The following is a 26,079-nucleotide window of genomic DNA, read 5'->3' as shown; positions in this document are numbered from 1 at the left end:
GTTTGCAGAGGTATTTGTATACCCCAACAGAATTCCTCAGCTAGATAGTAAATGTCTAAATGTCGAGGTGTGATGGGGAAGAAAGAGGTAACTGGGAGCATGTTTTTTTTTTGGGGGGGGGGTTGTAGTCAGTTGGCAGATTTTAACATTTCCCTGCATAATTCTCTGTTATAAATATTGGCGGAAGAATGGTTGTAATTAAGGAAATTATTCTCTTGAGCTGGAACACAGGATCTGAATTGCCTAGACACTGTATGACCTTAAAAACTGCAATTCTACTGGCTGACAAAACAGCAGTTGCCACAAAATGGAAATCAAAATGTCAACGAACTGTAGTTGAAGTATTGAATATTGTAAGAGATAAATGAACCGGACATTGGATCTTTATAAAAAGAAAGGGGAAGATTAAATAGAAGTAAATGTAATTTGTGGGGACAATGCATGCAGAATAATATTCGGGAGGAGTGAGGTTTAGGGGAAGGCAAAAAATGAGCAGGTGATGTATTGCTGGACTGAATGACAATTGATATAAAGAAAGAAAACATATATGTAATGAATAATGTATGCAAATGAAAACATTTTAATATTGTCTGTTTTCTCTTCTATTAATGTATGTGTGTCTGTGTCTTAAGTGATAGTTTTAGAAAGGTGTTAAAAGCAGCTTACAAGTTGAAATGTCGTTAATCATTATTCCTGTGTAAATATTCACAAATACCAGGTAATTCATGGAGTAAGAATATTAGGTCCGTATTCTGATGGCATTAACTGCATAACCTGCTGTGCAACTAATCATTCCAGCCAGGGTCTTAATTGTCTTTTCTAGTCATTTCTTGTATTGAATACTCATGGTCTTCTCAGAGGCTGTAGGTAGAAAGGCTGTACTTTTGTTGGATCACGTGTTGTTCAGGAAGGCAATACAGAGGGTGCCTCACAGTTGTATACGTCAAAGTTTTTATTCTGGGCTATTTCTCACCCCCAGCAAGGATATTAGACCTATTACCAGATTTGCCAGATGTGAATTCTTTTCGTCCAGACAAACAAATTCAGGGTGTTGACGCTGATAAAATTATTGCCTTACAAAGAGGAGGGTATCCTCTAAGACACTTTGGATATGAAAGATGTTTAAGGACAGTTCCCAAAAAAGGACTTCTCACACAAAGTGTCTGATGTTTTGGATTCCTCTTCATCACCTTCAGTTTTCAGCTCTGCCATTTAGGCCATGAGCAGACCCCAAAATATTACCAAATGTTAAGGTCCAGTGCCAGATCCATGAGTGCAGATGACCAGTCTTGACTATTATTCAGGTTACTGAAGTTTGATTAGCAGTTCAGGTGCCTGCTGGAGCAGGTGTGGGAGAAGGCAGGACTGATGGGACTTCGGCTCTCCTCAGCATTAGAGTATGGGAGCACATGCCTGGGATGTATGTGCCCATGGTCAAATCTTCAGTGGAATCTTTATGACCCCATAGAGGTAGTGACTTATCCTGAGGGGATTATGTCACTTTCAGGTGAAGTTGACATGCCTTTGCTAATTCCCATTGCATGCTGACCCCCGAGTGTGTTACCAGGCATGCATGTTAGGAGTGCAAAAATCTAACCAGCTGTGATGGGTATCCAGATCATAGCTCCACTTGTTCAGCGCTTACAGTGGTGATATGGAAAATTAATGACCCGGCTGACTGAGACAGAGTCTGATAGTTGGCAAGCGGTGTGTGTGGGGGGGGGGCAAAAAAGTTAGCTCCAGTGCTATCTCTGTAACATAGAGGATAGAGCCCAGACTATGACACAAGTGATCTGGCTTCAACTAGCAGCTCAGGCACTGATGGAACTGGCTGGGGGGGATGACTGGAAAGTCTGTGTTAGGGAGGACAGGTGGGCTTGAATACTAAGGATGTCCATTCCATTTTAGATTCCCCAGTGGCGATTATAAAACAGATGACACTTATTTCAAGAGTCTTTGAGAGCTAACTGCCTGATGATGGCCTGGTCACAAGAAATGTTACTACAACACATCAGTCTGAAATTTCATTGGTGTCGTCCTCAGAGATCACAGTAAACTAGAGGAAATCATCCATAGTCATTGCAGCCATTTGGGGCATTATAAAGTTCATCCATAGGAGAGCCTGTCTCTCTCAAGAGAATTAGATGAAAATACAGAATATAAAGACAGAATGTAATGATTACCCTACACTCAGACAAATGCAGTTTGTAATATCAACTTTTCATAGCTTTCGTTGATTTTAGTTCATTGAAGCCCAATGCAATTGTATTGTGTGTGTTTATTTTTAGTAATTTCAAGTTACGTTTCTGAATGTTTGAAAACTGATGAAACATAAGTGAATGTTACCAACAGCAGAGAATTAGAACAAGACAATACCTAAGGGCAGTGGGACATAATGTAATTTTTGCAATAAAATTCCTTAGAGGTTGTCATGCATCTTCCTCAGTTGGTAAAGAAGAAACACGTATTGTGGACAGACCATTTCAGCCGATGAAAATAGATGCTTAGTCTTGCATTGGAAACTTAACAGCTGATAACAGACTAGCACTGAGCCTTTCTGCACAATCTTCATCTCTCTGGAGTACATAAATTTTTTCAGGACTGTAGTCCATATAATAATTACCTGCTTAGGCATAGGATGGAACAGAAACAGAATGTATAGCCTTTTTAAGACATTATATAGATGTGATATATGTCAGAAGTGAACTTGTTTTTGTGGTACTAAACTAGAATTTGGCATTCAGCTCAACTCCAAATCTGTTGCTCCCTACTATCTCACAAAAATGCTTTAAGAATATGCCTTTCCTTATTTCCTGTGATCCAGAAAGTACTTGTGATGGCAAAACAGGATTAGAGAACCTTATAAAGCAAAACTCCCTCTTGGATGAGGCAGCTGTGGTTCTGCATACTGATGAAGCTAGCCACTTTTCTTTCATAGTCCTTGGCTCTATACAAGTCCTTATTAACCCAGCAGCAGAGAAATGGATCCAGCTGTGAAAGCCTTCATGAAGGGCGTCCTCCATTTAAATTAATTTTGGAAATTTTAGCTCTACCTCCATTTGAAGCAGCTAGCATGGTGGAAATGTTATAACCTCAAGGAGAAGGATTTCAGAGTTACAAGCCATGATTTATAAGCCACCTTGAATTAGTATTCATATTGAAAGATGATCTTTAAAAGTATAATATATCTTTTGTGGCCAAGGTGGTCTCACTTGTAGTCTGTTCTGCTTCCAGTTTTCAGGAGGAAGTCTTACATATGTGCTAGACATGTAAAGTGAGCTAAAACACTATACCAGAAGAATACATGACGTTCTTTGTATGGATCACTGTTACAGTAATGATGTTGGGATCTCAGCTGTAGGTCACCATCAAAGTTGCAAGCTTGGTGCTCGTACCCGACCTCCTTGTTTATGTTATAAGGAGATGTCAAACCTCATCCGTTACAGTTCTTTGTTGCAGAAAACTGTGATGGGCTTCGCTGGGTCTAGGTTTCATGCTCAGTTTTCAGTGGTTTGACTGTGAGTTTCCAGAGCTCATTGTGTGCAAGTTTCCAAATGGGGAAAATCTGTTTCTCTGTCTTGCTTGGGTGATTTAAATAATGTTAGTTTTTTGTGCTTTTCACTTGATTACAACATATGGCCTAGGGCCAAGTGTGTTATGTTTTTCTACAAAAAAGAAAGTATGTGTACTTGTGGGTGACATTTTTCATAGGGATTTTTACATCCATTGTCTGTTCTCTTTGACCCTTCCCATGACATATCCCCTTAGCATGAATTTAATAAAAAATGCTGAGAGGGGAAAAGTTTCTGCAGGCTTATGTTAAGCTGGAGTCCCATTTCTAAAAGACTGCCAGATAGGATGAAATACTGCTTCATGCATTTCAGAAAGAAACACAAACCATATGGAGAAGTGAGCCCGTTGAGAAGGAAATTGAGAGGCAGGGAAGGAGGGCACAATCCCATTTGTCCTCACTATGCCTGAGTGCATTGGTCATGTAAAGGTGCTTGTAAAACCCTTAGCGCCAATGCTTGTTCTTGTTGCGGTCTCTGGTATTTCTCTTCTAAAGGCTGCCATTCCACCAGCCATGTGCTTGTCTTTCTGAGCTCATAAACCTGTTCCTGTGGTTGAGCTAGACATAAGTCCTGAGACAGCTGCGTCTAATAACTAGGTCTGCATTACTTCAGGGAAAGGGGACATTCTCCTTATCTCTGTATGAGAGCATGGCTACAAAAGTATGATTAAGGAGCTATATTTTCAGCCATGAGATGCAGCCCCGGAGACAGTCTTTCCCCTATTTAAGGAGTCAGAAGTCCATAGATTGGATGGCTACCATTTTGCAGGCCTTGCCGGCATAAGAGATACATATACAAGAAGCATCCTAAACCCTATCTTTATCCAGATTTCTCTTCATGACTGGTAGACACTAACCCAGAACCTGTTTTCTTTTTTCAACTTCTGCAAGCTAGGCCAGATCAGTAATCTGGTTTTGGGGCTGCACTTCCTTAGAAGAAAACATAGCCCTCCACAAAAGAAATATCAGACTACTCTTGAGTCAGAGAAATAGAATGATCTGACTTGCAGATCCCAGATAGTCTCCTTTCTAAGGTATGGCTTGGTCAGAGATGACATCATATATTTTTGTTCTCCACCAAAAGACATTTAATTTCATTTTGGGAAACTCCTGCTTCAGTGACAGATACTTCAGATGGAATGTAGAAAAGTGTCAGTGGCCCAAAAAAAGTATATAGACCTTTATGGCCTAGACAATCTAAAACCTCTTGCAGTCCCTCCAGTTTTTGAAGCATTTGTAGTTACTTTCAATACATCATCTCTGGAAACAGATTCCTAGGTCCCCACTCAAAGGTAGCCTTTTCTCTTCAGGGTCAAGGATCCGTTTTAAGTTCCTATGGAAAAATCCAGTGAAATATAGAGTTGTAATGTGTGTGTATACTGTTGCATTTCAGAGACAAGTCCCTTCCCAAATTTTCCTTCTCAGTGACAGGGAGTGTAGACTCTTGGACTGTTTTGGGAAGGACTACAATGCCTTCATTTTTTAACCAAGGTTTATTGAGACCATGTGTACTTACATTGTGCAAGCAGTGCAGTGTGTTTTTTGACTTTTCTCTCTTAATATGTGACTGTAGTTGGAATATATAAGTTGGGGGTGGAGGAATTGTTCCATTAGGGGGGCTGCAATGGAGCTTTTCCCCCACAAAAAATAACATTTTTGTATTCTTAGACATTTTGGGTTTAAACTTCTGGATACAGAAAATAGATGAAGAGTAACTTGTGTGTGGATGGCTTAGATAAAACTCTGCAGCAGATGGTGATCATGTCATGGTAGATGCACTAGAGGAACAGAAGAAAAATTGATTAACTTCAGCTAGAGAACCAAGGCATGCTAATAGATTTAGTTATGATGTAGGTGTGTCTTCTAAGGCTTCTGCTGTGGTCTGTAATTGCGAGATTTGTGTGGCTGAAGTTCTATCCCCAGCCTGCCTAAGATTGTCAAAACACAACTCGTTATGGCTGCACTTGATAAGGAATTGATTTTCTAGAGTTCCATCTCAAGACATTTTTGACACTTAAAAGGAGAAGCATAAAACAGTGGAGTCACTGAAAGTCCTAATTTACCCACCCATTGGAAAATATAATAGGAATAACTCTACTTAGAGCTGTCTGTTTTACAAATGTCAGCTAGAAGGAAAACAGGTGAAGGGTAAAAGGTAAAGGGATTTTTCTGAAATGCAAATAGCAAGGCCAAAAAGGGAAACCTGGAGGCCAACAGAGCAAGGAGCCAGTCAGTAGACAACTGTAACTTATGCCAGTCATGCTGTCACCCCAAATCCTTAATGCTACTCCAGCTCTTACAGCTTATTTTTTTCCAAGCAGATCCTTCCAGAATGGAGGAGCTTGATCATTTTCAGAAAAATAGAAATTGTGAGATGACAAACGGATTCTGCAGATTGCCCTCTGGGAAACCAGCTGTAGTTTCTATCTGTCCCACAGTTTCAATGGATGACTGTCATGACAGAGGGACTCCAGAAACATTTGATGCCACTTGTTCTGGAAGGGCCACTGGAACAAGTAGTAGTAGGTAGGTCCCACAAAAAAAGGGGGAGTGGGCCTTTACTCATTTTTTTTTTGTAGTACTAAGAAATGAGAGCCCTGCAGACCTATTCTTTATCATTCACATTTAGACAATTTCGTAAAGGTCCTAAAGTTCAAAATACTGCCTGTGCAGACCCTCCTGCATTTCCTGCTCCTTCAGGCTCAGATGGTGACTTAGTACCTAAAGTAGGCCTTCATGCAATGTGCCCATATACAAGGACCAGAGGCACTTTCTAAGATCAAAGGTGGGGCTATCACAGTACCAATTTACGTTCTTACTCTTTGGATGAGCTACTGTACCCATCTGTTTTATAGAATGTTTGGCCTCAGTAGCCCATTGCAGAATCAAGGGCCTTCACATATACCTTTACCTGGATGACTGCATAATTCAGGCCCAGATTTGGGAACAGTTACAGATAGCATTGGCTTTCACCCTGAACTATTTAAAGTACCAGCGTTCTGCTTGAATTTCCTCAAGTTCCATCTGAATCCATCAAGGACAATGACGGCCCCTTAAAACCATGAACTATGGTTCATCAGAACTATGTTTAGAAATGTGCCTTCATACAATATATTAAAAGCTGCCACATGGACACCTATTCACATTTTCACCACATACAAGTTGAAAGTACAGTGTAAGGATGGAGCAGATTTTGATACAGTTGTAGTTCAATGGGATCCTTTAACTGTTCATGTCCTGAAGTAATCTGAGGACTGCTTGGGATTTTATCCAAATGTTCTGTTTAGAGATACAGTGACTATGCCTGCAGAAGTTGTTGTGAAAGGTACTTACCACCAGCAGTACATACCCCCCCCCCCTTCTTGTCTGCAGATCTGCATATAGCTGCTGTTATGAGAGCTATGGTCCAAGAATAAAGTGGTTCTGTTGTGTTGTATTTTACTTACGTCCAGTATTGACCTTAGCACTGGTTGTTAGTACAATGACACTTTTCTGCAGTACTTCCAGAAACAGCTAAGCAAAGAGAGTGAAGACAGTGAACCAAAGGGGAAAAAACACCATACACATAAAACCATTTAGTGCGGAACACAGTGTGTGCTTTTATTATCTGAATCTGGCATTTTCTCCAGTGTAAATGCATGTATACATTTATTATTTAATGCTTACTATATGCATTCTTTATATAATAAACAGTGAAAAGACTGCAGTGTCCAGTGAAGTAGGGGGTTTGCCCAACCATATTTTAAACAAATTACCTACTTGGCCTTCTAAGAAGATTTACAAATTTAGTGTTCCCAGTTTTTGTTCTGTATGAGAGTGATTTATGTGGCAAATTGCAGCAGTTGTTCATGCTTGTACATGGGAAAACAATCCCTTTGCAGACTTGGTTAGCACATTTGCAACATTTCCATGCAGTAAGTAATGAGCAAAATTGTAATGCTCTATGTAAGTGTACCTCTTCTTTGAGTTTAGACATCAGCCAGGTTTTTTCACCTAATTGAAATGGAGCATCCTCTGGCATCTTGTATTGACTTTAACATCCTTCTCAAAGCTAGGGAGATAAAACAGTTAGTGACATTAGACTCAGTGAGTTCTGATAACAATCGGTTTCCAACCTACTATTCACTTGTAGTTCCCAGGTGATTCTTCTCCTGTGGTCTTCATAGGTTGTTCATCTAATTTAGATGTTTTGGTACCTATATGATAGATTAGGCATTCTCCTTGATGTCTGTCTAGTTACTTGCCTTACTAAGATTAGCCCGATGAAGTCCCCAGGGTTTAGGGACAAAAAAAACACTCTGTCTCTTAAACTGCATCCCCAGTGTGCTTTGTGTGTGTTGGCCCTTCAGGTAGGAATAATTTGTTCTAGATTTACAGCCTTCCTGATCCTGCTGAATAAGTTTCCCAATGGCATACATGCTTGATAAGTGTATAAAGTAATTGTTTATTTTTTGTAAGTTTTGTACATTTCTTAGTGTAATAGGCCGTACATTGTAATATTTAGAGCTTCTTGTCATTTTCTGCTTTTGTTTATTCCATTTAGCATTATGAGCCAGTACTTTTAACTGTTGTTTGTGTATTGTAGATGTATCTACTGTATGATTCTGTGTGATGTTTTCATGCCTCTTGGAGCTCCCTTGATGCCTTTTTATTGTTGCTCCCTTGAAGCCTATTTCTGGCTTAAAAAGCTTAACACTTGGCTGGGTATTCTGAAAAAAGAAAATCCTCAGGCTGGTGATTGACACAGGTATGGTTTTCTGTTGATTGGCTGCCAAAGGACCTTTCTACTGTTATTGTTCCTCAGCTGCATTTTTACTTAATAGGATACAAGGTGAAATTTCTTTTTGCAGGTCCTCCTGTTTCCCATTCCATATCCTCTCTTGAACACGTCATATTAGCCTTCTTTTAGAATGATGTCCCTTGGCAGGTCCTCCATGACAATCCCTGGTAATACTGAATGCTCACTTAAAGTATAGCTCTTCTCCAGCTCTTTTTGCGGCCACTACGATCCCACATTTCCTATTTACTTTTGTATACGTATTTCTCCTCAGCCATTCTCCCTTGGTCAGATTTCTTTAAGTACAGATCCAGTACGTTCTCCTTTGAATCCTTTTAAGCCATTAACTCCACTTAGTGAATTATCTTACTAAGGTTGTGGGAGTTTATTCAAGTTTTCTTTTCAATTTTTCAGTATATTATTAATGAGAAGAGGAAGGTATGTTGACTGTGTCCTCTTGTTTCCTTTGAGCCATCTGCCTTGTTACTTTTCACCTTTGTCTGTTCTTTCACATTAATGCTTTTGTAAAACAAAGTCTGGTGATAGCCTCATAAAAGCAAGCATTTTCAACAATTAAAGTATAAACCACTCTATTGGATGGACCTGATGCAGCTCAGGCGAAAGTGGTTTCTTAAATATAGTTCTGCAGTTATAGTTCATAGTGTGTTGTCATGTTTTGTCTGCTAGAAGTTAAAAATAAAATAAAACCTTTAACTAAGAATGAGGTTCCATAGACTGCTGAGCTGTTAAACCCTCACGGGTCTTTCAGGAATATTCATATAAGGGACTAACCTCTAAGCTCTGGGATTGGTTCCTTGTTTTTCTATCTCCAAGATTTTCCTCCAGTCAGCTCCATGGACTTTCCCACCTTTGTCTGTAACTGCTTTTAAATAACTCACCTGTTAAATGTTAATGTATTAGAACAAGAACACTCATCCATCTACCTGCTTAACTGAAAAGTTCAGCAAGGTCTCTTTATTCCTCCCACAGGGAGAGTATCAGAGAGAGAGAGAGAGAGAGAGAGACTGCTAGATCTGCTAGCTAAAGCGATTTCATCTGTACTAATCCTTTATACTCTGTTTCTTTTGTAAACATTGTTTTTTTGTTAGTTTTGATTAACAGTGCCCTTCCTCCCTGCTCTTTTTGAACACACTGTGGTATAAAGGGGCCTGTCTTTAGCCATGGCTTCCTGGAGGCCCTTCACAGGTAGTCCCTTGGTAGTCTAATAAAATTCATTGTTACCTTCTTGAGGGCCTATTCGCTGAACATGGTTTTGTTGTACTGGCAGTTCTGAAGCTCTTTCCACCCCTTTTTATGTGGGTGATGTTTCCCTTTGTAGCCTTTTTCTGTTTCTCCTTTCCCCTGTCATTCATTTTTGGGAATGCTTAGTTATGCTTCTCCTCAACTTCGACCATTCTGACTGTTTTGGGGAAGGTTGAGAGGGTGACCTAATGGTTAAGGTGTTTGCCTTACAAACACAAGGTGCAAGGTTCGAGTCTCACAAGGGATAATTGGCTAAGCTTAAAATGGCTCGCAAGGGCAGTTAGCTTAGTACTAATCCATGTTCTTTCTAAAAGACTGGTAAAGCTTAAGGACCTTGATTTTTTTTCTTGCTACCCTAACCATTATCTTATTATCCCATTGTTTTCATTGTCTGTCTTTGTTTCTGTAGTCATGCATCTCTTTGAAGATTTAGAGCTGTGCTCCCCTCGTCCTTATGGGTTACATTTGTAGCCTCCGCCTCACTCAGAGGCAGCCTTCCATTGTTGTGCTTCATTGCTATGCTCCCTGCGTACTTTCTAATTGCGAATATTCATGCTTTTTATTTTCTCCATCTATTTGTTTGCGCTTATCTCTGTCTTAAACACGGAGTGTTTATTTTCCATTATTCCCAGTCTAATTCAGGGAGTGTTTATTTTCCATTATTCCCAGTCTAGTTCATCAGGGGTCTCTTGAGGAACTTAGCTTACTGTATGATGAATACAGTCTCATTTCATTAGTGGGGTAGATTCTCCTCACTACGTTAACTCCCACCTCTAGGGTGGTCTTCTACACCATCCAGTCATTTGCAATTTTTGGAGAACTTGATAGGTTCCTTGCTGCTCCTTCTCCTCCCCCCATTCCATGAATTCACTGTTTTAATTCTGGCAGTTTTTTTTAGTCTGAAAAGCCAGATATGTTGCTGTCATGTACCCTTTTAAGCTGTTCTTATACGTTTAGTTTTGACTGAAGTTTTTTAAGTATTTCAGATTGCTTTCTTGAGGTTGCTGTGTAGCGATATGTAAATCTGGCTGGTTAGATCTTTTCACTAGTTTGTTGCTGACCACCTGGTGTGGCTTATTTTCACATACAGGTTGATTCTGTAAGCCCAGAATAGATAAACATATCCCCACTGACCTGTTCCCTGTGGTCCTGTGATGTGATGTGATTTGCACATTTCTCATTCTCTGACTTATTCCATACTTCTATTAGATTTTCTTAAAGGGATAATTGGCTGTTAGATATATATTGGCCGTAAGATTGTTTGATTGGCAGATAAGACTTGTAACAGAGGACTGAGCAAAAGTGTGTTTATGGATATCCCGTTTCACTGAACAGTACAAGTTTTTACTAATCAAGCAATAGTTTCTGACAAGATGGGCATTACAAAGAAATAATGGACTGCCCAAGGGTATTGTGAAGCCTGCTAATGCAGGCAGAAGGCTTCCTAACCCCCTGAAGGTCCATTATTTCTGGAGGCTGGATTCTGGTCAGAAAGTCCAGCCATGAGTCAACTGCACTACTTTTTATGAGCAATGCGTTCCCCTTTAACAGAGTTAAGACTAAAAGACTGAGCTGGTAGCCAGTGGCAGACAAGAGAAATAAAGGAGGTGACCAGTGGTAGCAACCTTAGGGGTGCATTTCTAGATACCTTTACAGACACTCAGGTTTGTGTAATCAGAGCATAACTTTAGTCAGATGGCTCATGTGAAAAAAAATCCCTTAAATTCCAGAGTGGAGATTATGTGGTAGCACTCAGGATCAAGGATTGTACTGTCCAGACCCACTGTGACCTCCACACTGTGAGATTTGCAGTTTAGGTTTCCAAGATTCATACATGCACTTCAGAGCCAGCTGTCCCCACAATAATGTCTCAGACATTGGACATTCATGCTGTGTTTAATTCCTAATGGACTGTTTCCTCACAGGTATAGGACTGTACCCTGAGGGATCATAAGCTGGCACCGAGTGAAGCCCTGTGCTGGAAGGTTGCATCCAGATGCCACCTCCAGCACGCACTACCTGTGTACACGTTGATCCATCAGCCAACACCTTAGGGGTTGCACAGTCATTGCCATACATACCAAGGGAATCCAAACTTCCGTGTACTCTGCATTTCCTTCATGTTCCTGAGGAGATTCTCATGACGTAAAGGTACTTGTCTCTGAGACAGAAAAGGATAATTAGGCTTCCTTTCCAGTTGATTCCTCCTTTGGGAAGATACTTAAGATTATAAAGTCCACTATGGATTACCCTTTAGTTCCTCTGTCTTTCTTCTAAAAAAAAGTCACCTGTTGTGTGCAAGAAGGATGATGAGGTAGAAGCTCTACTATTATGCAGGTAGAAGCATCTACTCTATTTGCAATAAGGCAGATGCTTTCTGTAGGGTGTCCAGCAGATTGGAGTGACATCAGTACTGAACATTCCAGGACAGACTCATTCATTATCGTTTTCATCCTGCATTGCTCCCCGAGACTACCACCTTACTATCTGCTGAGATGTTGAAGGTTTTGGATAGGGTGAGAAAGAGGGTTTTCTCTTTGGCCATCTTGGGTTTCATGTCATTTAATTAAGTGCCTCTCATGTCCAGATTCCAGTTATAAAGAAGGAACCAATAAAAAACTTGAAAAACAAAAATCAGGAGATTGTGTCTCGATTTCAGGAAGAGAGACAGTTATTGACCATCAGTGATGGCTTCTGTGATGTCTCCCCCAAAGTCTGTACCTTTTCTTCTTTCAAATCACTTCTTCAAGAAAGAGAAGGCAACTATAAGAACAGGAACCCAAACAGGCAGGTAGTTTGTTTTCCCCCTGTTGTGCTAACAGAGACTCCAAGGAGGAGAATTTTGACAGGTTAAACGTATCAGTCATGATTATCACTTTGTACTGATGTGAGAGACCAGTTGTCTGAGATTGTCTAAGCAGGCAGAGCCGTCACTGAACTGGTGGGCTGTAAACATGATTACAGATGGCTACATCTTTGAAGTTAGTAGGCCCTTCCCGGAAATATTTGTACTGATAAGCCAAGCAGTCATGGCAGAGCTTTTGTTATAGTGTCATATGTTACTCTAAAAGGGGCAGCACATCCTGTTCCTTCTTGTGAGAAAGGCAAGAGATGCCAAATGTTCCTCATCTTAAAGGGAACAAAAGACTTCTTTCTCATCTTGGATCTCAGAATCTTCATCAATCACATCTAGTATATCAGATTCTGGGTTGTGACTTTCTGTGTTGCACCAGGGTATGTTATGAATGCCTTTTGTCAAATCACTGTCTGGTGGGGTCCACACAGGAGTTTGGTTCATTGCTGGACATTACTTTTATTGCAGCCTGTTGTAGTGTGGTCTCTTCTCTGCACCCAGAGTGTTTATTAGAGTGTTAGCTGTGGTGATAGACCTCAGAGGAGAAGAAATGTCAGGTATTCCCTTCTGTGGAAGATGGTCTTCTGGTGGCCCCCTCAAGGGATTCTCCAGTAACATTCCTGGCTTGGGCTCTTCAGTGACTGCATGCTCTAGGGGCCTTTGTAAACTACAAGAAGTCCTCTGTTGTCCTGATTTAGTAGTGCTGCCTTTACTGGGCCAGAACTGGGCTCTCTTCATTATTGGTTATTCCTGCCTGAGAAGATAGCTTAGTAAGTTATGACTGTGGCAGACTAAAGAAACAGCCGATGTCCAACCTCAGACTATCTTGTATTTCTTTGGATTTATAGCAGGAACAGTGTTCATAGTTCTGTTCACATCCTTAGGATGTGGGTGTTGCATTGGACAGGAAGACTCCAATAACTGCAAAGCCTTCACATCCTTATGTACCCTCTTTTAGTGTCATATCATTGCCATCTTCATATAGATTGGTAAACCATCCTCATGTATCATGCACACTTGTGGGCAGTTTGGAGGATTTCCATTTCAGCTATGGCATGTCTTTCGGGTGTGGGAAGAAAGTGAAGTGTATGGCAAAAATCTACTTGTACACAAGTGAGGATGTGTAGACTTCACGGGGCTATGTCATATATTCAGAGCTTCAAAATTTCGAACCTCATATGTTCGACAACATATGAGCGAAACTTGAAACCTCGAATATATAATAAAACGTTAAAAAAAAAAAAAACTTACCTTAACGGTCTGAGCAGGGGGGCAAGCCCCCCTGCACCTCCACACCCCCCATTTAAATATACCAACTCTGAGACCACACTTCAGTGCAGAAAAGGGAAATTTTCCCATTCTGCGTGTACGGAGCAGTTGCCCTTCACCTTCTAACTTTTCAACGTTCGATTATATGGTGTCAACCATATGACATTCGAACTTTGAAACGTTCGTCAATTTAGTAGGGACCCGACTTCATACAGAAGGCATCACGGCTGGGAGCCAAACTAGAGAGTGATGTCCTGTGAGACAGCATAGGCTTTTTTTTGGGGGGGGGGGGGTATTTCAGAAGAAGTAGTTTACTCACTGGTGTGCCTACAACAAGCAGCTGGTAATTTTTGTGAAGTATTATTCATATTTTGTGTTTTCATTGCTGTTTACCTCTTCTGTTTAAACATTTTCCCTTTTTGAAATAATTCCTCATGGCTGTTACTCAAATGTATACATAGTCCTGTATTGAACTGTTGCTGGATCAAAAAAAATAACATTTAAATGCAGTTATTTATCTGCTGCACAGAATTAAATTTTCTATCGTCGATCAATATATAGCCATTAGATAGCTTTAAGAAAATAATTTCAAAGTAATGTATTTCAGGTTTGTTGTAATGGGACCAGAGTGTTTGTACAAAGAGATATCCTGGATAAGTTTTTAGAAGAGGTGGTAAAGCGCACAGAAGCCATCACTGTTGGGGACCCATTGGTGACAGGCACAAAAATGGGTGGACTGATCAATCGTCCACATCTCGAGAAGGTCCTCAGCTATGTGAAAAAAGCCAAAGAACAGGTAAGATGTTTTAATAAAGGAAACTATTTGACTGCATACTTTTATATAGAGGCTACAGTTTACAGTCCATTTGCAGAAACCTTTTCTGATAGTTTACGTATTTTTCATATTTATATTTCATTACTTCTTTGTTATGTAGTATTAAGTCTTTTACCAGCTTGGATAAGTACTGCATACCATTATTACAGAGCTAATAAAACATCATCATGCTTAATGGTGAATCTAAGATCAAGTGTGAATCTGAATGTCAGGACTCTGGAATTTATTAATGTGAAATACATAAACAGCTGAAAGTATGAGAATATCAAAAAGCATTAGATATCTGAGGCATATGTGGAGGTGTAAAGAGATGATGTGATTCGAGCTTCCACAAGAGAATGCCAAATATGTCAAATGTTGTAGGTAAACTGCTAGTTCTTTTGAGTTACTAAGGTTATATGCTTTTATGTTACCTTCATGTTTTGCACATGTAGTTTGGGAAACAAAATGAATGACCCTCAAGCACTGCTAGAAAAGTAAGGGCTGGACACTCCAAGAGTGATGGAAACCTTGCATGACCATAGGAGGTTCAAGCTTACTGAATCATGTGATCATTTATGCCTTGCTAGTGCCCAGGCTTAGATCATACCTCTCTCTCCAGGAGAGCTAGGCCAGTTAAAGCAGTAGTAAATCTGTAAACGCCCACTCAATTGTACAGATTTTGTTTGAAAGAAGCTAGTGTATCTCACTGCTTAATTTGCAGGGGAAGTCTATTCCAGTGTTGGGGAAGACACTATGAAATGAATATCTATCCACTTTATTCTGAAGATTTAGATCCCTGGTTCTGGTATTTGTGGGTCTGTTTCATTTGTGGAGATACAGGAGATCCAGGTCCATTGGGTTCCTAATGGCATGGAAGGCATAAGCTTATAAATACAGGGAATGTGACATATATGTGCTTGAGATTAAACTCTATAAGAAAAGCAAGGTAGAAAGGATGCAAGAAATGTGACATTATATTATCAGAGAAGGCTTATGATGTCATATTTAGGGGACAGAGATGGGAAGGAGGAAAGGCAGACAGAGTGAGACGACCTTCAGCATGGATTTAGTATAGAGGAGAATACTGATGAACACTGTCTACAGGTCACCAGATACAGAGCTGAAGGCTGTCGAGAGGCTTACAGCAGAATAGCGATTTAGGGTAGTAAGAGAAACATGACTTGGTGGACCTAAAGTTGTTGGGACATTTTGGGCAATATCAACCTACAGGTATTATGGAAAATCGGATTACAGAGGCCTTAGAAGAAGCAGCATTCAAAAAGGCTTGCCAATAATTCATCTAGGCGGGTGATGTTTTGTGTGAGGAAGGCAGAAGGAATAAGGGAGGTAGAGGTACTGTAGTCACTGGCAAATGGTGACTGATCCGTGGTATGGTTTGCACTAAGGGACGGGAACAAAGAGGCAGAGGCCAAAGCAGAGGTACGGGAATACAGGAAAGTAGATCTAGAAGGGTCTAGCAACATAATGAGGGTTATTATTGATGACATGCGGTGTCAAAAGGGGTGGGGTTCACCCAGGAAAGAATAAAATGTATATAGAAAGAGAGAAAATGAGAAGGAAGAAAGCAGGAAGGAAGAAGGGCCCAGTATGACTAAGAAGGAAGTCGAAGAAGCATTAAGAAAGTTGGCTCCATGATACAGAGGGACTTTTTTATTTAATTACAGTTTGTTAACCAGACAGGTGGACTCTATACAGTAACAACCTGGGTCACAAGGGCAAGACAGTACATTAACAATAGATATTACAGCAAGTGAAATATGAGTGTCACAATAAAATTTACACAACATTAACAACAGATATTACATCAGAAGGAAAAAATGAGTAGCTTAAAACGTTTGTATAGCAGTTGATACAATTACAGTGTGCAGACAAGCAAAACAAAAGTTTTTAAGATGATTCGGAGAAGAAACACAAAGAGTTAATGTAATATGTAAGTATACATTTACCACATGCCCTGAACAGATGCAGATTGGTTGCTAAAGGAATGTGAGTCACATCAAAGTTAGCAGTTGTAGTAAGTATGGCACAGTTTACCCCTTCCACAAGTTTACTCCTCCCACAAGTATAGCGGAGAATGTCTAGTCAGATTATCTAGAAGTGTGCAGTTAGAACTTGTCTGATCGAAGACTGCTGGAACGGGGCTCAGTTTTTAGCTTTGTACTGGTTAATTTGTTTAAATCAGTTTGCTCATTTGCTACTGTTATAAAAAAAAAAAAAAAAATATATATATATATATATATATATATATATATATATATACTTTATGCATCGCCGCTTAGCTAGGGTTAAACTGTTCCCGGCGCCATGAAGTCTGCTCTTCATATTTTTCCTCAGAACTAGCCAGTTTTTTCGTTTTAGCACTCAAATCTGTTTCTTTGAGCTCAGCACTTGTTCAGAACTCATTGTAAGCACTAAATAAGCTATGAATTACTACAGCACTCAACTTTCCTCACTTGCTAGAGGAAAACAGTTTTTAGTACTTAATAAATAAGTACCTATCCAGGCATAAAAAAGCTAAGAAATCACTCCAATGGTCACCCACAAATAAAATATAAGGTCCGTTTTATTAAGCGCTTTTTGCCTCTCCTTATAGGGAGACTTCTTCAGATAACAGACATGTACAAATGTAAAATTAAAATTTCCTTGCTTTTTATCTAGTTTGTGTTTTTTTGGCTTTTCTGGTGTTTGCCTATCCAGGCATGTCTAAGGGTCAGCTCTCAGTGTTTTCTCCTGTCTACCTGATGAATCTGGGCATCTTGGAGCAATGCAGCAATTGCCTCATGTACACAGAGAACCGTCTCCTCCTACCACCCAACACTACAACCTGTGAGACATGCACTTATATATCCAAACTGGAAGCAAAGCTCTCTTCACCCAAGACTGGACTAGACAGTCAAGAGGAGAAGGTAAACACTTGCACCACACCACACTCATCACATAGTCCCTCAAAACCTACTCCACCAAAGCACACACATAGAAACACAAAACACACACCTACGTTTGTGGAGGCTCTCAATAAAATCTGCACAAGCAACAGAGACCTCCAAAGCAGAAATGCAAGCAACCTCCACCCCCCAACACAACCCAAATGACACACAGCCCACAAACTCAGTGTGCCAATCAACCACAGCCCATAAGGCATAACAACGTACCCAACACTCTAGTCATAGGTGACTCTATAATCAGGCACACTAATGTTCCACTCACCAGGCTAAATAAAAAAAAAGTTACTGTCAGCTGCCTGTCAGGTGCCAGGATCGGCCACATAACGCATGCACTCAGTTCACTCCACAACATGTACAAATATGACTCTGTCATTGTCCATGTTGGTGTGAATGACCTGACACGTACCACCTTGGACTACATGAAAAGAGACATGGAGGAGCTGTCCAGTTGTGTAGCCCAGGCAGGTATGACCTAGCCTTGAGTAGCATCCTGCCATCAAGCAAAATGATACCACAGTACAAGGACAAAATGATTGACTTCAACAGTTGGCTAAGCTTCTGGTGTCATTTTAAGGGGATCCAGAATCTGTCTGCCTGGTATGACATGATCGACAGACCACGATGCTTTGCCAGAGATGGCCTGCACCTGTCACCCTTTGGATTCTGGAAACTGGATAAGGCTCTTGCCACCCCTATAATGCCTTTTTTAGTCAAGGTTCAGATGACAAATTCACCACTGTAACAGGTTCAAGCAAGCAAAATCTAAGGATAATGCTACTCAATGCTAGAAGTCTAAACCTCAAAATGCACTCACTCGAGGCACTCCTTAAAATGGAGAACATCAACATTTGTGCAGTGACAGAGACCTGGTTCAAGGCTCCAGAGAGCACCTCTGCATTACCAGGCTATAATTCATACCACACATTTCGGCCACCTAACCTGGACCAAAATACTAATGTCAGAGGCATGTCCATATTCATTAAAGATATCCACACCTCCAGGCTAGTTGCTCAGCATGATGCATCCGAGATTATCCAAGTGCAACTAATTCTGGGCAAGACCGCAGTCCAAATTGTAGCTTGCTTCAGACCTCACCCCATGACCCGGGATTCCAATTCTTCATTTCTTGATACACTGGAAAATATTAGGGTACAACCCAACACCCAATCGAAATAAAGTTCCCCTGCATGTAGGAGGTTGCACGGCAAATGATGCACAATTTCAACTACCTCACCATTAACTGGGAAAACTACTCATGTACCAACTCTTTTGCTCAACGTTTTCTAGAATTCATAAATTCCAGTGCCTTGGATCAACATATCCACACCCCCACCAGGGGCAGCAATATCCTAGACCTACACAAATACACTTTATAAACACTTACACGAGTGCATGGATCGTGCTATCCCTAACAGAACTAAATGCTATCCTCCAAAAAAAAAAAGGAAGCCAATCTGGTCGTCCCCTGCCATAAACAAATTTTGGCGTTTAAGTGTGTTTTGGAGATAAACAAACTCTGCAACAGAAGAAAGAAACTGTTGCAAAAAGGAGTAAAATCCCTTGATTGGCGGAACTCCTTGGTCAGCATCAGTAAGAAGCTGAGATCCCTCATAAAATCCTCCAAAGCTAGTTACGAAAACAAAATCGCCACTGATTATAAAGACAGCCACAAAGCATTCTATAGCTGTGTCAAGAATCTCAATGGCAACACTCAGATCTGCTCTGAGTTACAGCATAACGGCACTACATATACAGAACCAACTGATATTGCCTGGGAGATAGGTTCAGTGCTAACTTTAGCCTCCTCTCACCCCCTAAAGGGCCCATCTCTACACCGAAAGAATGCAAAGTTCCTGTAGTCACGGCTGCACAGCTAAAAACCACACTCTCCAAAGCCAAGAACACAGCTTCCATGGGACCGGACAACATCCCAGGCTGTGTTCCGCATGAACTACAGAACGAACTGGCACCCGCCTTAAGTACCATGTTCAATCAAGGTCTCACCTCAGGCTTTGTGCCCACTGAATGGCGCACAGCGCCGGTTATCCCACTCCACAAAGGGGGAGACACCACGGACCACAGGAATTACTGCCCCATTAGCCTGACGAGCCTGGTCTACAAGGCCATGGAATGTATCATCATGGAACTTATAAACAAAGAGATGGGTAATCGCCAAATTCTGGACCCCACCCAGTTCGGGTTTGTAAAAGGCAGATCATGTCTCCTAAACCTGATAGACTTCTTTGAAGCAGTCACAAAAGCCGTAGACGAGGGTAAGGTAGTTCACACAGCCTATTTAGATCTCGCCAAGGCTTTCGACAACATCGCCCACTCTGGAATTATAAATAAACTCACTAAACTAGGTATAAATCCCTATGTCACAAGATGGGTTGCTAACTGGCTCACTGACAGAATCCACACTGTGAAAGTAGCAGACTCCAAATCTGACTTCAGACCAGTAACAAGTGGAGTACCACAGGGTTCAGTCCTGGGTCCTCTCCTATTTGGTATCTATTTCTCTGAAGTAAAGGCTAACACAGAAGATTTTTGGCTAATGAAGTTCGCAGATGACTGTAAACTAGGAGCCATAATCGAAACTCCTAATGATGTGGACATACTGCAAAAGGGCCTTACTGAGACAGACGCCTGGTGTCAAAGCCATGGCCTCAAGCTCAATGCCAAAAAGTGCATTGTCATTCCCTTTGGTAAAAACTCTGTACCCATGAACTACCACATAGGCGGTAGTCTACTTAACACCAAACGTGTGATAAGAGACCTTGGGACACAGGTGGACAGTAGTCTCTCCTTTGATAATTACTTCGCCACAGTAGTCAGAAAATCCTTCTACATGGCACACCTCATCAGAAAAAGGTTTCTCTTCCAGGAAAAAAGAGGTCATTGTTCCCCTCTAGTCATCACTCCTTAGACCCATTATAGAGTACAACGCCCCTTTTGGTATGTACCTCACAAGACATCTACAACAACTGGAAAGGCCGCAGAAATACCTCACAAAGAGGATTACCAGCCTCAAACAGATGACCTACACAGACCGTCTCAAAAAACTCCAGCTTTATTCCGTTGCATATCGCCTACTCAGAGGCGATCTCTGCTAACATACAAATCTATGTCAAACCCAGAGCTGTTGGACGTGCTCCACTTAATAAAATCCTAATCCCTCCGAGCTACATGCTCTAGGGACCTAAACCTTGTCACCACAACAAAAAGAATATGCTGGAGGGATAGAGTCCTGTCCCAGAGACTTCCCATTCTCTGGAATAAACTACCTATCTATACCAAACAAAGCTCCTCGTTAGCACTCTTCAAGAAAAATGTTGATGAGTGGATGGGAAATAGGAAATACACCCCAGGGTTCACTTCTGTGGCTCTGCTCGACAGTGGCACAGGAAAATAACTTTCTTGGGTGGTGTAAGCCAGGGAATCTTGTTGGCTAGGCTTACTTAGGCCCTGGGGCTGATAGCCTAGTGCCTACCTATGAACCTATAAACTTATCTGGCATAAACACCTGGCTGTGATTCCAAGTTGAGACTACTGTCTAAAAGCATATCATACTCTCTAGCCCCAAATAAAACCACTACACATAATAACAAATACACAAGTGTCGCAATCACCTCAAAACCTAATGTCTTGGCCCTAGCCGAGACACGCAGATGTCCCCCTAACCAGACTGGACAAGGAGAAGGTCACTGTCAGCTGCCTGTCAGGTACCAAGATCCGTCAAAATCAGAAATTCACTCAAATTGCTCAACAAGTGCCATTATGACTAATAGTCCATTTTGAGATGAATGGTTTCATATGTACTTCTCTAGATTATATGAAGAGAAATGACTGAACTCTCAGATTATGTGTCCCAGGCAGGTATGACCCCAGCCATAAGCAACATTCTACCTTCACCCAAGATGATGCCACCAGATAAACAAAAAATTATCAACTTCAACAATTGGCTTAGCTTGTGGTGTCATTCCAGGGCATCCAGTGGTCTGTCAGCCTGGGAAGACATGGTTGACAAGCCACTCTGCTTTGCCAGGGATGGTCTGCACCTGTCTCCTCTAGGTGTTCATATACTAGCAAAGGCGCTTGCCTCCCCCATAGTGCCTTTTTTAGGCAATGTCAAAACAACAACATTTCCAACGTAACAAAATCCAATTAAGACAAACTTGAGGTTCTGCTGTTTAATGCTGGGAGTCTAAACATGAAACTGAGCTCCCTAGAAGTACTTCTCACCTTGAACGATACTGATGTCTGTGCAGTCACTGAGGCATGGTTCAAAGCCTTGGAGGGCACCCTGGCTGTGCAAGGCTAAAATGCCTCCCACATGTTCAGCCCTCAAAATGAGCATGAAAGAAACAAAGGTGGGGGTGTATCCATCTTTGTTAAAGTCAAGTACACCTCGAGACTGGTCAAACAGTACAACTCTCTTGAACTACTCCATGTCCAGTTAATGCCCTACCACATTATTGCCAGCTCTAGGTCCCCCACCATGAACCAAGAAAAGTACACCACCTACCTGGACTAACTGGAGTCACTCGCCATACAACCCAACACCTTAGTCATGGGAGATTTCAACTATCCTTCCATCCACTGGGTATCATACATGAGCATGAACATCCTCACCCAGAGGGTCCTTGACTTTGTCCATACAAATGCTCTAGAACAGATAGTCTGCACCCCCACAAGGGGTTCAAATGTCTTAGACATAGCATTTCCCAACATGGGGGGGTACTGCACTTCCTCCTATGTGATCCCCTCCCTAATAAGGTCAGACCATGAACCAGCACTGTTCGAAGTAACTATTGACCCTGTCACCACCACAGGAGCAAAAAAACTAAAAAACTTTTCCAAGGCAAACTACAGCCTACTAAGCAATGGCATAAAAAGTTTTATATCCCATGCAGTCACAGACAACAATGATTGCTATGCAATGGTGTACAGAAATGCCCTGTATAAACACGTAAGCAACTGTATTGACTCGGCTGTACCTGACCAGATTAAAACCAAGTCCTCCTGAAAAAACAAGCCACCCTGGTGGACCTCAAGTATAAATAGGTTATTTAAAAAAAGGAAGAAACTAATGTCTAAGAACAAGAGGGAACTGACTTAGCAGAGGAAGAATTTCCTCCACAGCTTGAACAAGCGAATCAGAAATCTTGTAAACTCTTCTAAAGCTAATTATGAAGCTAAAATAGCATCCCTAACTAAGGATAAGGCATTCTTTAACTATGTCCGAAATCTACAAGGGAATGCCAGCTATGTGCCGAACTGATAGTAGATGGTACCACTCATACTATACCAGAGGAAATTGTCAACCTGTTAGCTGACAGATTTGGCACAAACCTCACCCTCCAGTCCCCACCAGTCGTCTGCCTAGTATCTCTAGAGATCAGGTCATATCTGCACTCTCCAAGGCCAAACACACGGCCTCAGTGGGACCAGATAACATCCCAGGTTGCTTATTAAGCAATCTAAAACAGTACCTAGTGGACGCACTTGGAGTTCTCTTTAACCAAAGCCTGAGAACTGGCTTTGTTCCATCCGAGTGGAGAACAGCAACAGTAATCTCCTTGCACAAAGGGGGGGGGGCCATCAACCAACCTTGTGAACTATAGACTCATAAGTCTAACCAGCCTCATCTGCAAGGCCATGGAATGAATCATCATGGACCTTATCAACAAGGACATAGGTGACCTTCAAACTCTAGACCCAACCCAGGTTGGCTTCGTTAAGGGTGGTAGATCATGCTTATTATATCTAGTGGACTTCTTCGAGAAAGTCACCAAAGCCCCAGATGAAAGTAAGACAGTGCATACTGCCTATCTTCACCTAGCCAAGGCTTTTGGCACAATCCCCCACTCAGGTATCATTGAGAAACTCTGCCATTTGGGGATTAACCCTTACATCACTAGATGGGAAGCCAATTGCTCACTGACAGAACACATACAGTCAAAGTCGGTGACGCCACCTCTACCAGTAGACCCATCACCGGTGGCATACCAGAAAGATCTGTGCTGAACCCTTTACTGTTTGGAATCTATTTCTTTGAAGTCTGGGTAAAGTAGATGGTCTTTGGCTTACCATGTTCACTGAAGATTGCAAATTGGGTGCAATCACCGAGTCCCCCAACGATGCTAACATATTACAGAAGTGGCTAACAGAGAGAAATGACTGGTGCCAAAAACATGGTCTAAAACAAAAAGCAAAAATGTGCATTATTATCCCCTTTGGCAAAGCGGAATTCCTTGCTAATTACAATATTAGCAGTACCCCACCCCCCCACTCCCCCCAAGTCGAAACCCAGTGATGCGAGATCTGAAAACACAGCTACATAGCAGTCTGAACTTCAACCAACAAGTTTCCGCAGTGGTAAGGAAAACCTTCAATGCAGCGTATATCATAAGTAAGGGTAAGGCATCCAGGTCTTAGGATGTTATAACTCCACTGTACTCAACCCTCATCAGACCATTACTAGGGTACAATGCTCTCTTCTGCATGTACATCACCATACACCTGCAGCAGCTGGAGAGACCACAGAGGTTTCTCACCAGGAAAATACAGGACCTTCAAACAATGACGTACATGGATAAACTGAAAGCCCTGTCACTGTAGTCTGTATCATACAGGGTGCTGAGAGTGGATTGTGCCTGGCCTACAGGGCAATCTCTGACCCTGCCCTGATGGATATACTGCACATTCGCAAGTCAAATGGCACAAGAGTCACTTGCACTATGGATCTTATCCTAGCCTTTGACATTAACAGAACATGCTGGAGAGATAGATATATCTCCCAGAGATTGCAGCCACTCTGGAATAAACTTCCAATTAATATGAAGCAGAGTTCCTCACTGACCCTATTCAAGCTTAACCTGGACAAATGGATGGGAGACTGCAAATTGACCCCAGGGGTGGCACCAATGTCCCTCGCGGACAGGCGTAGTCAGTGTTTATCATAGACTTGCTCTGCAAATTACATCCATCTAACCAAGGACAATTGAGGCAACTCAAGATTAACATGGGTAGGCTTGTAAGGGTTCTAGGGTCACTAGCTTAATAACCTCCTATGAACCTATAAGTAGGTTGGAGAAGTAGACTAGGTATCACCTTACATTGTCGAACAAACCTCTGCAATGGCAGCTGTAACGAAAGCAATCTGCCCTGGCAGAATAGACCTGGCTGTGTCACTCAGTGATGCTCTCTGTCTATAGTTGCAGCTGAAAGTATCATAACCAACTTTGGAAAAAATTAAATAGGCTTCCCATGTTTCCATTTGTGTTTAGTCGGTGCTCTTTAAACAAAGGTTTTGTTCCTTCTACTGGTTTTTTTTTTCAGAACTAGGAGGAGGAAGAGAAGTAACAATAGTAAAAACATCTAATCCCCTATTGTCAGAGAATGCTTGTAAATGTCTAGCTGTTTTTAATGAAAAAAGCATGATATTCCCAATGTTTAAAAGTATTATTATAAAGATTCTCACAGAAACAGTAAAGGCACTCCAGAGTGAAATCTCTTGAGTGAACATGATGTCCACAAGAGTACATCTTTGGACATCATTAAAAATATAGTCAAATGATAAAAATTATAATTGCTACAAAAAATAATAATAATAAAAATAATCCAGGTTTCTTTAACACTTCCAGAGATCAAGGTCTGTGAAATGACTGGTAACCTTATTACACATTGCGGGTTTACCATTCACTGAAGGCAGCAGCAAAGTAACTATTTAAGGGGCAACGGTGCACTCTGTTTTACAGTCAGGCCCCCTTAGTGACTACTACAAGAGAAAAGCCCTGCAGATGTTAGACTGCCAAAAAGGATCCCCAACTTCTGATTTCCAGTCACTATGTTTGCTACAACAATGATCCTTTTATTCAAACATTCATTGTTATAATAAACACAATTGTTTTTAATCTTTATGAGATTTGTGATAAAGTCCTGCACAGTTTCCATTGCCTGTTCCTGAACTGCCTCCATTCAGTGTTCTTGTAATGAAGGGGATCTACAGACAGCCCAATGTAAAGCTGATTGGCTTTTCCCATCTATCAGTATAAAGAGATTTTTCCTCAGCCTGGGACTTATATTAGCATGGGGAAGAATATGTACTAATGTAAAAAAAACTTAACAAGAAGATTAAGGTAAGATTTCTAATCCTAACAAGTTTGTTTTGTGCTTGAGAAAATGATTCTAATCATAGCCAATTTGCTTTGTGTTTGAGAAAATGACGTCAAGAAATTCAGCCTGAGAATAGAGGATGAATTTCTTAAAATCTGTTTCTCAAAACTTTTACCAGCTCGAGGCAGCCCCATATCCCATGATGCAAGGCGGTAATTACCCAGATCTCGTTTGTACCTATAGGGAGAAACACCTAGCACAAAAAACTTTCCACTGAAGGAAAGAAAACAACTAGCCTAAATAAGGGCTGTAATGGGAACCAGGTAACTAACTGGCGCCTAAAGAAGCAATCTTCCAAACAAGGGAGATCAAGATCTGTCCAGGCAAGGGTGTAGGAGGGAGGGTTGCAAGAAAGAAGGCGAGAGAAGACAACTAACATGGAAC

The 26,079-nt window shown here is 41.2% G+C and overlaps 1 protein-coding gene across 1 annotated transcript in view; it reads left to right on the top strand.

The window, feature by feature from the left end:
* The window catches only part of LOC122813215 (4-trimethylaminobutyraldehyde dehydrogenase-like), a 306,910-nt gene that overhangs the window by 215,343 nt on the left and 65,488 nt on the right, over window positions 1-26,079 (top strand). Inside the window, exon 8 of the mRNA XM_044085401.1 lies at window positions 14,342-14,530. Within this exon, the coding sequence (XP_043941336.1) occupies window positions 14,342-14,530 (189 nt within the window). The remainder of the gene's footprint in view (window positions 1-14,341; window positions 14,531-26,079) is intronic.

This window comes from Protopterus annectens, chromosome 10.part0, assembly GCF_019279795.1.
Source record: "Protopterus annectens isolate FY-2018-M chromosome 10.part0, PAN1.0, whole genome shotgun sequence".
Classification (NCBI taxonomy): Eukaryota; Metazoa; Chordata; order Ceratodontiformes; family Protopteridae; genus Protopterus; species Protopterus annectens.
Note: the sequence above shows the minus strand (reverse complement) of the source record. Positions and strands in the feature narration are given on the sequence as shown.